The following is a 16,241-nucleotide window of genomic DNA, read 5'->3' on the forward strand; positions in this document are numbered from 1 at the left end:
CCACTGCCCTCTAGGACAGAAAGTTCCAGCTAATCTCCAGAGGAAGTTACTGAATTTGATTACACTTCTGTTAAGATTGTGCACTTTGTTTATAGGGATACATCATTAAGGTACTGACTGAACCATAGAGCTTGGTCCAGCCCTTGGTACCTCTCATGAGACCGAGTGTTTATGAAATTGTGTAAGGCGCACCTCACTTACTGTGAGCCATAGAGTATTGAAGAAAACAGCAGTTTTCCACAAATAAATGGTGCACCTTGAGCTCCCATTCCAGCTAGAGAGCCTCTACTGGTAGTCACGTTTGTGCTGTGTGCCACACTTAAAAAGTTAGATTCTCTTAGATATTTTTTACAAAGCCAATTAGTTATAGTCTCCTAGTATTTCATTGATCCTATGCATTGGGTTAATTACTTCATATTTGTGTGCCTTGCCTGAAGTGATAATGATCTTGGCAGACCAGTAAGAAGCTTGCCCCCAGCTTTGCTGCAGCTCCATAGTGGTGGCTCCTTGGTTGGGAGCTGGCATGTGCTGTGTCCTCTGGGGTGACTCTGCCTGAGCCAGCCTTCCCCGGGTTGGCCTGCTATGTGGAGTCAAGGTTCATACTGCCTTTCAGGGACTGACCAGGCTCCTGCCTGTTCTTGCCATCTGCTGCCTCACTTCTCCACCTCCGTGCTCATCATGTTTGGGTCACAGGATGTTCCGTCTAGATTTGTTTTTAATTGTTATGCGTTTTGTGCATCTTAAGATGAGCATCTCCATCTCTGTCAGCTTTTCTCTTGTGGTTGAGCTGTCACCCTCTGCAAACCATTGGTTACCGTGTGCCCTGCTGTCTTGCCTGTTCTTGGTGCCCTTTCTACAGGACTCTGGCTTCTTTATAGTTCTCTGCGTCTCCCTTCCCTATTTTAATGGAGAGAGAAAATTTTTATCTATCTTTTATGATCAAACATATACATAGTATAAGAAACAGAGCGTTGTATGGCCACACTCCCTTAGCTATTTAAATTCTTAATATTAAGTGTTCAATTGTCTTCAGCCAGCTTTTACATTGCCGTATTGATACACTTATCACCTGTGTGTATTGTTGCAGACTCATGATTTTTTCCAGTTTCAGCTCATTCTAATTAGCTGTACTTATGTTTGCAGGGTCACAGCGTGGCCAGCAGCAGCCCCTACAAGCTAGCTTTCCTGCCTTTTCCTCCTAGCACAGACAGCCTCCTTTTCAGATGTAGCAAGGGATTCCAGGCCCATGTTGATTGTCTTATTCCTCTTCCAAGATGTGGAGTCAAGTGCTCTGTGGATTCTTTTTTTTTTTTTTAATATTTATTTGTTTATTTATTTATTTATTTGGCTCCTCTGGATCTTAGTTGTGGCATGCGGGGTCTTTTTAGTTGTGGCATGCGGGCTCTCAGTTGTGGCAGGTGGGCTCTAGTTCCCTGACCAGGGATTGAACCCAGGCCCCCTGCAATTGGGAGCTCAGAGTCTTAACTGCTAGACCACCAGGAAAGTCCCCTCCTGGATTCTTTTAATGGGCAGTACTGTTAGAAACAAATCCGGGTGATCTGAGTTCATTTCGTGTTGTTCTACAACAGTCTGATGATGAGTTGGCTAATAATGTCACTGCTGGAACACTTTAGGCTCAGACTGGAAAAGAGATTTTTTTCAGTGGTTGTGGGCACAACTTTTATGTATTTCTGATTTAACTTTGACACTATCTAAAGATCCTTTCTTAATGCCCGTCTAAATTTTTAACTGTATATCTATCCACCTCTCCTTAGTATTTTTATGTATCTCATTGACAACTATTTTGATGTCGTTTTGTTGACAAATTACCATATTGCTTTCCAAAAACATTTTAACAGCAGCGCAGGTTTATGGTGCCAGCCGCAGTTGGTGTGAGTATACTTGCATTATCAAAGTCTTGCCAGCATTTGGTGTCTCTGTGTATTGTACCCATACTTAATCATCATTCTTACCTATTAATTCATCCCCAGCCTCCTCCCATAAATACAAATGTACAGCACTATCTCTGGTGCTTTAACTTGTCTTTGCACATTTTCTTCTTTTAATTTCTTGAGTTTTTTTGGTACCTATCCTTTGTCCATTTCTTTGCTAAAAATAGTCTTTAGGTTTTATGGATTTGAATGAGATCTTATATATAAACTAATGTAGTCATTTTTGATATAGCTATTTTTATAACAGCTTATTGAGATACAGTTCGTATACCATACAATTCACCCATTTAAAGTGTATATTTCGGTCGCTTTTTAGTGTATTCATGAAGTTATACATCCCCACTATCCAATGCCAGGACATTCTCATCATTCCACAAAATAACCCCAGACCTATTAGCAGTCACTCCCCATTCTCCCCTCCCTCCAGCCCTTGATAACCACTAGTTTTTCTTTCTCTATAGATTTGCCTATTATGGACATTTCATATAAATGGAATCATATAGTATGTGGCTTTTGTGTTTGGCCTTTTTCACATAGCATAATGTTTTGCACGTTCATCTGTTTTGTAGAATATATCAGTACTTCCTTTTAACAGCTGAATATTCAGTTTTATAGCTAGACTACATTTTGTTTATCCATTTATCCATTGATTGTCATTTGTGTTGTTTCCACCATTCAATTATGTATAATGCTTCTATGAACACGCTTGGACAAGATTTGTGTGGACTTATGTTTTCATTTCTAGGAGTGGAATTGCTGGGTTATGTGGTACCTGTTTCCTTTTGAGGAATGGTTGTAATGTTTTCCAGCATGGTTGCACCATTTGATGTTCCTACCACCAATGTGAGGGTTCCATTTTCTCTACATCTCCATCAACATTTATTATCTTTTTGATTCTAGCCATCCTGGTATGTGAAATGGAATCTCATTGTGGCTTTGATTAGCATTTCCATAGTAAATAATGATGTTGAGCATCTTTTCATGTACTTATTGGCCATATATACATATGTATGTCTTTTTCGGAGAAATGTTTATTCATATCTTTTGCCCATTTTTTAATTGAGTGGTTTTTTTTTTAATTGAGTTGTAAGAGTTCTTTATATAGTCTGACTACAAGTCCCTTATCAGATACATGATTTGCAAATATTTTCTCCCATTCTTTGGGCTGTCCTTCACTTCCTTGGTGGTGCCTTTGAAGCACGAAAGTTTTAAATTTTGATTAAGTCCCTTTGATCTGTTTTTTATTCCTGTACTTTTGGTTTCATATCTAAGAAACCATTGCTGAGATCATAAAGATTTACTCCTGCATTTTAGTCTAAGAGTTTTCTAGTTTTATTTCTTATATGTGTATCTTTGATCCATTTGAGTTAAATTTTGTTGTGGGAAAGGCATCCAACTTCATTCTTCTGCATGTAGATATACAGTTGTCCCAGCATCATTCATTGAAAAGATTATTCTTTCCCATTGAAGGGTCTTGGCATCATTGTCAAAAATCGATTGGCCGTAGACAGATGGGTTTATTCCTGGATCTGTTCCATTCACCCATGTGTGTATTCTTGTGCCAGTAACACACTGTCTTGATTTCTGTAGCTTTGTAATGAATTTGGAAGTTAGGTAGTGTGAGTCCTCCAATTTTGTTTTCTTTTGAGTTTGGCTATTCTGGGTTCCTTGAATTTCCATATGAATTTTAGGATCATCTTGTCGATTTCTGCAAGGAAGCCTGCTTCTTTTAATAGGGATCTTTTAATAGGGATCGAAAAATTTTAAAAACTTGTTAGGTTTTTGAATTTGTTTAAATAACTAAAAAACATATAATTCTTTAATTGGTTTGGGGTAACTTTGGTGTGTAGTGAGCAGTTTGGCTCTAAATCAGTTATTTTTCAAATTAAGCAACTATTCAACTATTGTCCTTTTTGAGCAGCCTATTTTTTATCAACTGTAACTTTGATGTGTAGTTGGCAATTCTTGGACTCCATTAAGTTCTGTGTTCTAGGACCTCTAGGTTAAAATTCTGTTTAGTTGTGGGATGCAGTCTTAAGCTAGTCTGCTTGTTCAAGCCCTGAGTGCCTTCTGTGTGTCTAGCCTTATATCAAGTGTGGGTGGGTGAGCAGGGGAGGGGTTTTGGGACAGGAGACACCGTGGTCACAGGGTTTGGACCAGCTTTCTCTGTGGATAGGGCCACAAATCATGTTTAGGCCAGGCAGTGTGATGGGAAGGCCAGCTGGCCATGGCTGGGCAGGGGTGGGGGACGTTGGAGACTTATGCAGTGCTGAGGGAGAGGGTGAGGGTGAGGGCACATAGATGCTGGGTGGTGGGATCCATGGGCAGGTAGGACAGGGCAGGTGGGATTTGAGCAGGGAAGGGACTTGGGAAGGAGGGCAGCGGCCTGAACTGCATGGCAGAACGTCTGATGGCCTGCCCTGTGCTTGGTGGTATTTCATCAGTGTCAGTTCGTATGTTTAGAAAAAGCGAGCTGCTTTGAATCTTACCTCTTTTTTTCCTGTATCCACCAGTATGACACCGTTCCTATTCAGTCCAGCGTGGTGTTATGTTCCTGCCCATCCCCATCAATGGTGAGGACCCAGACTGAGTCCAGCACGGCCCCTGGCATTCCCAGTGGTGGTAGCAGGCAGGGCCCCACCATGGACGGCACTGCGGCTGAATCCCGGCCAAGCGCCAACTCGCTGCAACATGTCACACAGCCGCCACCACAGCCTCGGAAGAAACGTCCAGAAGACTTTAAATTTGGGAAAATTCTTGGTGAAGGCTCTTTTTCAACAGTGAGTACAGGCTGCTGCTGTTTGTCTAATGAGGGTGTTTTCCTTGGGAGTACTGGCCTTTCTTGGGACTTGGAGCTGGGGGACTAAGATACCACGGTGGTGTTCTACCCCAGAGGAGGGTCTCAGGCCCCCTGGGGATCCCTCTTCTATTGTGAAGGTGACTTGGGGCTGGCTACAACCAGGCAGATCATGTGGTTAAATCATCTAAGCCATGATTTTGTAGGTGAAAGCTTTAAATGGCATTTCATGATCTTATTTTTAATTTTCTAAAAAAAAAAGCAGTTAAATTTTATTTTAACAAGGCATTAGCAAGTTACATTTCATATCATTGTGTCCTATTAGCAAGGCCCTGGGAAGCTTTTCTGTTCCTTAGGTTGAACATTAGTATTGGTGTCAGTGTCTCTTCATAGTTTTTGGGAAAGATTTAATGACCTTTATCATTTCTCTGCAATTTTTAAAATAAATATAGAACAGTACACCCTTGACATTTGCTAGACCTGCTAGCTTCCAGCTTTTTGTGTCCTCAGTTTCATGAACAAAAATATCATCACAGCACTAAGTCACACTCAGGGTAATTCTTTTTGTTACCTGAGAGAGTTTTACCTTTCTTGTAGTATTTTTCTTCTTAAAATAAATATATGAAGGTTTCAAGCCACCCTTTGCTGAGTTGGAGGCCTCATGTGGCCATGGCAGGCCCAGAGGCTTGCTACAGGCTCAGGAAGGCCGGAGCCTCCATCCCCCGGCCCAGGTGCACAGTCTCAGCCTGTGCCTTCAGAAGAGACAGATCCCTGCCACCATGGGCTCTGAGCTGGGCCCATCGTGCTCGGCAGCTCCTCGTGCCAGCAGGGTTTCTGAATAATGAGACTTTCTTGCCTGGCCGTTGTGAGGAAACCTCATGTGAAATTTGTTTTCCTTTTCTCTTTTTGCATTTATGAAATATTTCCAAATACAAAGAACGTGACATAATACAGCTCATCCATGTTCCTAACATTGTTTTAATTGTTAACTTTTGCTTCTTTTACATTTTTCATTTAGTTTTTTTTATTGGCAGTTTTTACATTGTGAAAGAATTAGGTCTCATGATAAAAACCTTCAACTTTGAAGATAATCCCCAGTAGGTCTGGTACCCACAGATCCCTTTCAGAAAGAAAACACTGTTTTGAGAAGAACCTTGGGTGTTCTGCAGTTATTTACACGAGTCCAGTAAAAGAAGAAGCATTCTCTCCTTTTCTTAGTTGTACTTCACTGGACATTTATGTTGACTGGAAAATGAGGACGTATTTGTGAAATTCCCTCGTGTCCGTGGGTTTCCACTGTGGGTAAAAGTAGGTGCCATCTCTTCTGGGTGACAGACTCCTGATGTAGAAAAGCCCCAGCTGAGATTCTTGTCATCACTGTGCCATGGCAGTGCCCAGGAAAGCACCGAGAGCCTGGAGGCTCCGTTCTGGTACTGTTTGGAATCCTGCAGCCTTGGGTCTCAAATTACATGTGCCACCGTCAGGTCCTTCTCACCACTCCTGCAATAGAGGTGACTTAAAATGAAGTCTCTAGCTGGGGAGTGAAAGACAAGAGGCAGCTCCCAGGCTGGATCCCTGGGCAGGACCTTCATGTGCTGGAGCCTGGTGCTGGAGGGCGGGAGGCCTGGTTCACTGCTGCCAGCTCCCTGAGGGTGATCCTGACATCTACTGGCCCTGCCTTCAGCCCAGGCCACATGGAGGGACATAAGGAAACCTGCATGGAAAATGTGGAGTTCACATAGCGGAAAGATGACAGAAGTGTCTCCTTTAGATAGGATTCCATTAAATATTAGTACTCAAACTATGTATTTCTTCCTTTTTCCTACTTACGTAGTTAGTGCACGCTGCTGTGAAGAAATTGAGCATTGCATCAGTACATAACCTAGATGAGGCCAGCTCTCCCCCAGCCCACTCTCCTTGCCTCTCCAGTGCCTGAGAACAGTCCACACAGCTTCCTTCCTCCACAGAGATCTTTAAGATCTTTGCACTTGAGCACATGTAATCCGACCTCATTCTTAAAAACTGCACGGCTTCGCACAGTGCTTTTCCAGGGTCACTTCTGATGAAGTTGGTGAAGAATTCCGTAACGGGATATAACACACAACTAGGGACTCCAGAGGTCTTCCCAGAGGCTCTGGGATTTTCTGGGAGTCAGCAGGTTTTCATCTGCCCTCTGGTCCTCGGCTGTTCCCTGTAGGTGTCTCAGGAGAGGAATTTGCACAGCTTGCAGTGGTGGGGGCCACCCCAGCTCAATGCCAGACTGGGCTCATCAGGCATTTGGAAGTTGTTACCCAGGTTGTGCCCAGGGTATGTTCATGTAGAGAGGTCTTTTCCATGTTGTGTGAGGCTGTATTGGTGCTTTGTCCCTGAAGTGGAGTGTAAGACCAGGCTGTGCTACAGAGAGGGCAAAGGAGGGAGGAGGGGAGTGGGGGGGACGGGTGATTGCACGCTGGAGGGAGGCACTCTCTGCTGGCCTTGGTTCCCATGCCTTCCGTAGCAGGGATGGGATTTACAGAATCTGAGTGATACCTCAAGTGAAATGTATGGTAACTATTATTTATAAAAGTCCAAGTTCAGGGCGGTCTTTTGCAATGAACATATACTGGGTACATATCCATAGAGTTATTTTTTTAAGAAATTCCCAGTACCCACATTGTGGAGGTATTATTTGCTGCTTCTTCCTACTGTTTGTGAGGATTACACTAGGCCGAAGATGTTCCTGAATATATATTTCACTGCATCAGGGAGACTATTGGCAGCTAATGAGGAACCTTCTGGATACATTTGAGAGATACATGTGTTTCCTTTAACTATTAGAACACATTAACTTAGTCATTGACATTCAGCTATGTTTGTTAGCACAGGGCCAGAAATATTTAAAATGTAATTTCATGGTGGGGGCGGGGGAACCTGTGTTGTTGGTTGCAGTGACTTGAGACACTCAGTGCCCTGGTTACATTGGGTGTTTTTTTCTCTTCTTTTCCCCCCTTTTCTTCCCAAACCAGGTTGTCCTGGCTCGAGAACTGGCAACCTCAAGGGAATATGCTAGTAAGTAACTAACTCCAGCGAGCTAGGATGCTCCAGTGTCTAGGATGCAGAAACAGCGCACCTCTGGGTATACGGCCACCTGGCTGCCCAGCCCCTGGAGGTTTCTGTGCTGATTTCAGGGGACAGGACACTGTTGGTCTTAGAGATCACAAAGCTGGTGGGTGCGTTTTGTGAAAAACTTTAATTTGTATCTGTTACTTTATGAGTGTGTCTTTAGTGTCTTCTTACCATTTCCATTTGTAGTAACTTGCTTCTCTCTTAAGTTAAAATTCTAGAGAAACGGCACATTATCAAAGAGAACAAAGTCCCGTATGTAACCAGAGAGAGAGACGTGATGTCGCGGCTGGATCACCCCTTCTTTGTTAAACTTTACTTCACGTTTCAGGATGATGAAAAGCTGTGTATCCTTTGAACAGTCAAAGCCTTCGGATATCACGCCAGTGACCCCTTGTTGTTTTGGAACCATGACCCCACTTTTGTTTTCACAAGTAGCCCCTTAGCTGGAAGGGAAAGGGTAGCATATTCTAAATACAGATGAATTCACATCACTTTGCTTTGGGACCCCCTGGGATTGCTGACATTCACTGAAGTAGAACATTACTTCAAGAGAGATCATCCTAGTCATTTTTGAGGGTTTTTTGTTGGTAAGCTTCATATCTAAAGGATGATTATTTTAATGCTGTTGTTTCTAGACATTTATTTAAAGGCATTCCCTCATTCCTTTTTAACCAGCATCCTTGGAGTATCTATCAGATGTCAAATCCAGTGCTCAAAGCAGGGAAGTGAAAGAGAGGAAGAAGGATCTGGGGCTTCTGGAAGGTGGGCACCTCTCTGCCCTCTTTGGCCCCGGGTTGTGGGGTTTGGTTGGAAGGGACATCTTTCTCAAGCTCAGCTGCCAGGGAGTGACCCACAGGAGCCCAAAACCTTTCTTCCTGTGTCCAGGACTCGTCCTCCCAGAGACAGCCCCTACTCAGGGCCCTCCAGCCTCCCCCCTCTGTGGATGTATCTGATCACCCAGTGCCTGGCTCTCTGGGGTTGTGCACACTGCTTCTCCAGGTGCTTCTTCTGCAGGGACATCACACCCTGCTAAGTCTTTGCCTTATTTCAGGGCATCTCATGTTCCCTGACTTCTCCTCTAATCCCTGGGGCTCTGTCTTTTTTCTCTTTCTCCTTTGCTCAGGGTCCAGGGAGACAGGACACCGTGGCAGTCAGGGTGGGCTGTATCTGTGTCATCAGCTTGTCTCTGGGCCGTTCATCTTTCAGCCAGGCGGGCCAGTTCTCCTCACTTCCCAACCCCTCTCCTGCAGTTGTTCTTCCAAACCGAGACTCCTTCAGTCGCTGTTTGCCCGGAGACTCTGTCTTCAGTCCCAGCAGATGCTCTTGGCTGCTGCTTGATGAGGGAGGTCTCGAGCTGCCAGATGGAGTTGAGAGCTTGTTCAGGTGTAAACCTTCTCCTATGCATCTGCTCTTTTCCTCCTGCCCTTAGGTCTCCAGAGCCCCTTGCCCTCACCCCACCACCTGCAAAGCTTGGCTTTCCCCTCCCACGTAGGGGTGGGGGCCTGATCTTAACCCCTTCCCTCCCCTCTCTCCTCTCTCTACACATAATTCTGGGTTAAAACTTTACTTGATCCTGTTTCCCCTTTAACACCATTTTCTGGCTCCTTCAACTGTCAGCTGAATGTTTCCTTTCATTTATTGAGAAGTCCTTGTTGAGTGCCAGGTGATGGCAACATGCTGGTAAATGAGGTGAAGGCGCTGCCCTCATGGGGCTTGCATTTCTGTGGAGGAGTTAGATATACACAGGTGATTAATGGACACTGAGGGAACAAGAGTAGTTATGCCAGGTAGGAGCTGGTAGGTGGGGAGCTGGTAGGTGGAGAGTGGGTAGGTGGGAGTGTTGGAGCAGTTGTTTTATCTCGGTGGTCTGAGGAGTTGAGGTCAGCCTGAGGCCCGGGCGGAGCAGGGGCAGATGTGCATATGTGTGTGGGGGGGGGGGGGGGGGCAAAAAGGCTGGGTAGGAGCCAGGTCTTTGGACCTCAGAGTCCTGGCAAGAATTTTGAATTTTCTTCTGAGTGTGGCGTGGAGTCCAGGAGGGTCTGGAGCAGGGCAGCTGTTTGTTCTCACTCGGTCTTCTGCTGTAGGGAAGGCTCTTGTAAGTGAGCTGGGGGGGTGGAGTCAGGCTGGCTCCTGGGTGTGGGAGTCAAGAGCCTGGGTGCACAATGGTCCTGTAATTGACGTATCCGTTGGTTCTTGCTGCTCGAGGCCTGAGTGGGCTACTGGGCAGCCACCCGCAGAGCCCGAGGAGTCAGGTTGGTGTGCAGATTGGTGGGGGGTGGCCTGGGATGTCAGTGGGCCAGAGGGTGCCCAGCAGGGAAGAGTTCCAATAAATGGAGAGGACAGAGTCCCATGGGCCACGGCCAGATGGTTTCCAGTGGAGGGTGCTGGCTGCCCGGCCAGGTGGTGCCACGTGGTCAAGTAGCTGGGCCCCGGCCTGACCTGTGGATTATCCCTCAAGTAGGGTGTTGTTGAGAGTGGCAGTCTAGGGGCAGTGTGGAGGGCTCAGTCAAGAGAGAGGCGAAGAAGGGCAGACAGAGTGGGTTTTTCCCAGTGGTCTTGCTGTAAAGGGGAGCAGTAAAGTGGTCTAGTAGCCAAGGGCATATGGAGCAGGGAGCGGGGTTCCTCGTTGGTTTGTTTTAGGTCTTACAGAGTGTTTGCCTCTCCACCTGACTTCAGCATCACTGCTTGTCTCCACCTGTCTGCTGTCACTGCTCATCCGGCAGCCATCAGTGGCCTCCTGAGGACATTGAAGGGGCCCCCTCATGTCTGTTCTGTATCTCACCTCTGAGGCAGCCTAGACCCCTTGCTCCTCATGCTCCCTGGGACCCACGTGACTGTGCTCCTCTTTGAGCCTGTGGGGCTCTCTGGCTGCCAGGTTTTCTGGAGTCCCGGGCCTGGGCTTCCTGTGGGGTTGGTGGAGAATAAGTCTTATTGGCTGGAAGGCTCTGGCAGGTCACATACGCTTGACTTCATCTTCTCCCAGGGTCATGTGCAGTAGGATCAGGCACTCAGAGGCTAGATGAGAGAGCTTGCCGTCTGATTTCAGATTAGATTGGCCGGAGTATGCAGGTGGAGGGGACTCTAGGTCTTTGCCCAGTGGTGTCTGTTGCTCTTGACCTTTTAAGACAAATTTGAAAGCCTGTAGAGATTGCAAGGGCTTACTTACCTCTGAAAGGAGCGAGACCCAGGGACTTCTGCTTTACTGGAAATCCTTCATAGCATACAGTGTGTTGAAAGATAAAGAAATGGAAATGCTCTGCCTAAAGGAAAGCTTCAGTGTGTATACTATCCTCCCTTCAGCCATAGTTTACACCCTGGGGAGAGGGAAGCAGCTCCTCCAGTGGCTACAGGGATAAGCACATCCTATAGCATCCTGAGAACAGGCAGGTAGATCTGTGAGGGGCCTCCTGGGCACTGGCAGCCTCTTTGTTCTCTGGAGGTTCAGTTTGACCAGACTCAGTCCTGCTCTCAGAAGAGGGCTGAGCTCAGAGCAGCCCTGCCTCCCTCCTTAGGTGCAGTGCAGGGCTGGACATCAGAGCTAGACAGCCAGGGTGCCTTTCCCTCCAGCAGGGATGAAGGCTGAGAGGTTTCAGAGGCTGTTGCTCGGCTAACCTTCGTTCTTCCTCCACCTCTTACCTGCCTGTCCTTGTGTGTCCTCTCTTGCAGCTTGGGGGCAGGAACAGCACACTAGACCTCAGGAAGCTAGGCTCCAGTCCTGTCCATCCTTGGCTTTGTGACCTTGAGTCAGTTGCTTAATCTCTCTAGGCTGGGTTCCTCTGCAGAGTGCTAGCATCGGGCTCAGCAGGCTCTCAGGCTCTGCCACAGGCCTGGTCTGTGCTCATCGTCCCAGGAATTTACCCGCTCCCTGTGAGGGCGCAGTCTCCTCTCACTGCCCTGGGCCCTGGCTGTGCTGAGGGAGGTAGAAATGTTCTAGGGTGTGAAATGGACGAGTGAGGTCTGGAAGAGTTTCTGGGGAATGAGGAACGTGTGTGGTCAGAGAAAACATGGGCTTGGACCCATGATCCTCAACATCTGTTGTGTTCAAAACCTGCCGGTCACTTAGCTCCACAGTCGAGCAGAGAACTAGAAGTGTCCCTCACACGGGAAACAGGAACTCAGGGAGTAGTCAGATAAGGGGCAAAACCCGTGAAGCCGGAAGAGGCCGAGTGTCTCACGTGGGCTGCTGGTTTCTGGGAGACTGTGCTCCTGAGTGGGGAGGCTCCGTGGCCGGTCCAGGTCCAGGTGGGGCCCCTGCTTGGGGTTGGGCGGGCCCAAGTCTGCAGGCCACTGGTGAGGAGGCTATGGGCACCAGCCTTCCCCAAGGAAGGGTGAGTGCAAGGTGAGGAGGGAAGGGGCCCTGGCCAAGACCCTTTGCATTCCGCTAGAAGTAAGAAGGCTGATTTTGGGCTTCACCTTCCTGTTAAACATTGTTCTAGTTGGAAGGGCTTGGGTGGCCACAGGTGGGGCTCGATCAGAGGGAGGTTCGAGCAGCTTCAGTTGGTGGCCTCTTCCCTCCTGGGCTTGTCCTCACTGTGCTGCAGCTTCTGGCATCTTCCTCGGTGGGAGGTGGCAGTGCCTTGGCAAACAGAAGCCAGGTGGGGCACCTTGAGCACAGGTCACCCCTTCCGCCCTTGGAGTTGCTGCTCAGGGCGGGTGAGGACTTGGGTCACCCTGTCCCTGGCTGCCAGGGAGTGGCGGAGTACCTATAGGTTTCCGTTAAGGGATGCAGATGTTCAGTGCTACCAGGAGGAAGCAGTTATATGGGATCCAGTTATTGTTTCAGGCTTTAATCCTCTTTGAAAAAGGGAGAATAGAAGTAAGACAAATCACACTGCAGTGGTGTCCCAGGGAAGGATGACTAGGCTCCTTGAGCCTCTCCCCAGTGGGTCCCAATAAATAGACTAAGTCAGAAAGTTAATGGTGGCTTTTCTCCTACAAAACTTGTCACTTTATACTTGGAAAGGAGCATTCATTTGAGGAACCTTTACGTGAATGGACTCTCAGCACAGCACGTGGCACACGGTTGGTGCAGGTTGGAGACTGTGTGCTGATGGAGGCATTGGGGCTGCAGGCCCTGACCGCTATCTCTAGTGGCTTCCTTTTGCTGAGCCCACAGGTGTCTTCTGGGGGTGGGGTTCCAGAAGGGGCAGTTGGCCTGAGAGGCGTGTGTTTTTGTGTTGTTGGTGAGCAACCCACGCTAGGGCCCTGCCCTGGAGCCGGGGCCAGGGATTCCCTCTAGACCCAGGGTCCACAGGTCTGTCTGTGAGAGGGTCTGACTGGAAGAGGGGCAGGCATCTTGGGCCACAGGTACCTTCAGTTTTCATTAATTTAAAAAATTGCTACTGGGCTGTTAAGGTTAGTTTAAAAGAATGACTTTTGCTCTCTTCCTTAACTATGCAATGTTTAGATTTTGGCCTTAGTTATGCCAAAAATGGAGAACTACTTAAATACATTCGGAAAATCGGTTCGTTTGATGAGACATGCACCCGATTTTACACAGCTGAGATGGTGTCTGCCCTAGAGTACTTGCATGGCAAGGGCATCATTCACAGGTACCAAGCCAGGCGGCTTCAGGCTTTGCTCCCCAGGCCTGGGGGTCAGCTCTGGTCTCTTATGGAGGGTGGGATGCCTCATTGTGAGAACTAAGAAGAGTTCACATCACCCTGATGTTGAGAGACTGTGGACCTTTAAATATCAGATGAAATTAGTCAGATGTCTTTTTTACCAGGCTAATGATTCTCTTAGCCATCTTGACTGGTGCTTTTATTTTGTCAGATGTAGATTCTGTGTGTACTTATTTCTGGTCTCATTTTCTATGATTTTCTGATAAAGTCAAATTGAAAGTGTTCATTTAAGCTTTTTGTGGGGGGTGGGGTGGCGTGGTAAAATACCCATAACATAAAGTTTACCTGGAATTCCTTGGTGGTCCACTGGTTAGGACTCCATGCTTACTGTAAGGGGCACGGGTTCGATCCCTGGTCGGGGGACTAAGATCCCACCAAGCTGGGTAGCACTACCAAAAGAAGAAAAAAAGAAAAAAAAAAAGCCAGAAAAAGAAAGAAAATAAAATTTACCATTTAACCATTTCCCCCTTCCCTGTTTTATCGAGAAATAGTTGACATACATAAGTTTGTGTACAGTGCAGTGGTTTGATTTACATTTATTATGTAATGATACCATAAAAGGTTTAAAGGCTCTTTATAGGCTAGACATAATAGATTATACTTCAATTAAAAGTTTATTAAAATGATAGATGCACTTATGAAATTATGTCATTTGAATGTCCTCATTATATGCAGTTGGTATTCGTTCAGTGCTAACTTTAGACTTGCATTCTTGGTTGTTAGTCTGTAAAGATTATAGGTATTAATCAGTTCATTTTGTTTTCAGCAAAATTTAGAGTATGTAATAATGTTACTGTTTTAAATATTTCATCTCAAATGTAAAAACTCTGCTTTCACAGGGACCTGAAACCAGAAAATATTTTGTTAAATGAAGATATGCACATCCAGATCACAGATTTTGGAACAGCAAAAGTGCTATCCCCAGAGAGTAAACAAGGTGTGTGAGTGTTTGATTTCCAGCAGCTCAGTGCTTAAATCAAAAACAGCTTCTTAGAAACAAGTTGAATTGCCTTGTTTTCTTCGTTTAATGACAGTTGTTTTTAGTACTTTTATTGTTATTGTAAAATAGATGCTTGTTTTCTCACAAGGGAAGCCCGTGTCTTTGGGCATCTCTAGCTGAGGGCCTGGGTGGTGTGTGCCTGGTCTAGTGGGTACAGGGTGGGGCTTGCAAGGCTGCCTGTGGTTGGGCCTCCTGGCCTTGAGTGGTGCTAGGTCACCAGGCACTTTGCATGTGGTCACAGACCCTCTGGTGCCCACTGTAGTTCACCCTCCCTAGTCATCTTCCTAGACGATGCTGGGGTGCCACATTTGTTCCTGGTCTCCCATGCAGAGCTGCGAGGTCAGTGCGTTCAGCCCCCAGCTCTTCCTTTTGGCACTGTGGGTTCTCCGGGGTTTGGGGGGGCGGGGGTGCACACGCACACACACACACACACCACTGTCCCTGTATCCCAGTGCTCATACTCTGCCTGTCTCCTGTGTGCAGCTGCCAGGGCTGGTGGCCCAGGCATGCCAGTTGTAGTAAGGTTCTGTAAGATCCCAGAATGAGTGGGGTTTTTCCTGCTGGTCAAGTGCATGTTTTTCTTGCAGACCCTCCTAACCACCATTCCTCTCGGGTGTTTCCTAGCTGGATTATGTGCTGGAACAGTTGCTGACAGTCCACCGGGGTCAGAAGAGAGCCCTGGATGTCTTAGCTAGCTAGGGGCATCTCGGCCGTGGTGAGGTGGGGATGGGTGTATGTTGCTGTCTTTCAGGTTTGTTGAGTGGAAATCATAAACTCCAAGGGTATAAAGAATGTGGCAGTTTAACTCCTGAAAACTGTGTTCAAGTGTTGGGGTAGAGAAAACAGAAAGCTCTTTGTGGTGAGGTTTGGGGGAAGCTCAAGGCCTCTGTGTGAGTTAATAAGTGACCTTGAAAATGAACCTTGGGTGTGGGGACAGGTGTGACCATCAGAGCTACCCTGACCTGGAAGGCTGCTTCAGGGACCTCCATGCAGGGCATGTGCCTCTCTGTCGGGGCTCATGGACACCTGTGAGAGAAGGACCTTGATGGAGAGCCCTAGGGGGACAGACATGCTGGGGGAGGGTAGAGGGTTTGTTGATGGAAGAAAGAAGCATCCACTAGGCTGCAGCTGCTCTCTTGTGGAAACGGAGCTGTGAGCGCAGGGCAGTGGCAAGGAGGAGCTGGGCCTTTCGGAAGAGTCCTCTAGCTTATCTGGGTTGGCCTGCTCTGCCTCAGGCTTGAACTGGGGCCTGTTTCGCAGCAGCTCTGGCCTAACACCCAGGGTTTGCTCCTCGTGACCACGGTGGGCAGACTCGACTCTGTGCTGCTGGAAGGTGCCTGGCTGGGCCTCTGTGGGTTCCCTTCAGCAGGGTGCCTGATCTTTCCTTTCTGGACCTTTTGCCAGCCCTGTGTTTTCAAACTGAGGGCTCTTGTCAAGATTCCTTCAGTTCTCTCATCTCTGCACAGCCACTCTTTGAGTCACAAGACGGCATCTTGAATTTGGAAACTTTTCTGAAAATCTTAAAGCATCACCCTTTTGGGGCCGAAACAAAACTTGCAGTCAAGGAAGATGCTCTTATTTCTCAATGAGACTTAGTCCTGGTGATGCTTGCCTCGCTTTGTATTGCACTTCCCACCTGGGACTCCTGCCAGGAGATGTACTTCCCAAGCCCAGGAAGTCCTCCTGGCACCTGTGACATGCCTCAAACCTTGATCTCTTTGACTCAGTCCTATTGTATAGTAACATTTTGTTGTCCAGTAATC

General features: G+C 47.0%; 1 protein-coding gene across 3 annotated transcripts in view; it reads left to right on the forward strand.

Moving 5' to 3' along the window:
- Positions 1–16,241, forward strand: part of PDPK1 (3-phosphoinositide dependent protein kinase 1) — a 64,182-nt gene that overhangs the window by 21,220 nt on the left and 26,721 nt on the right. For 2 of the 3 annotated variants that reach the window (XM_057748651.1, XM_057748652.1), the window contains exons 2-6: positions 4,466–4,732; positions 7,755–7,797; positions 8,061–8,198; positions 13,262–13,406; positions 14,318–14,415. In XM_057748651.1, coding sequence (XP_057604634.1) covers positions 4,466–4,732; positions 7,755–7,797; positions 8,061–8,198; positions 13,262–13,406; positions 14,318–14,415 — 691 coding nt within the window. The other variant, XM_057748653.1, reaches the window with a different exon arrangement.

This window comes from Hippopotamus amphibius, chromosome 9, assembly GCF_030028045.1.
Source record: "Hippopotamus amphibius kiboko isolate mHipAmp2 chromosome 9, mHipAmp2.hap2, whole genome shotgun sequence".
In the NCBI taxonomy this organism is placed as follows: domain Eukaryota; kingdom Metazoa; phylum Chordata; class Mammalia; order Artiodactyla; family Hippopotamidae; genus Hippopotamus; species Hippopotamus amphibius.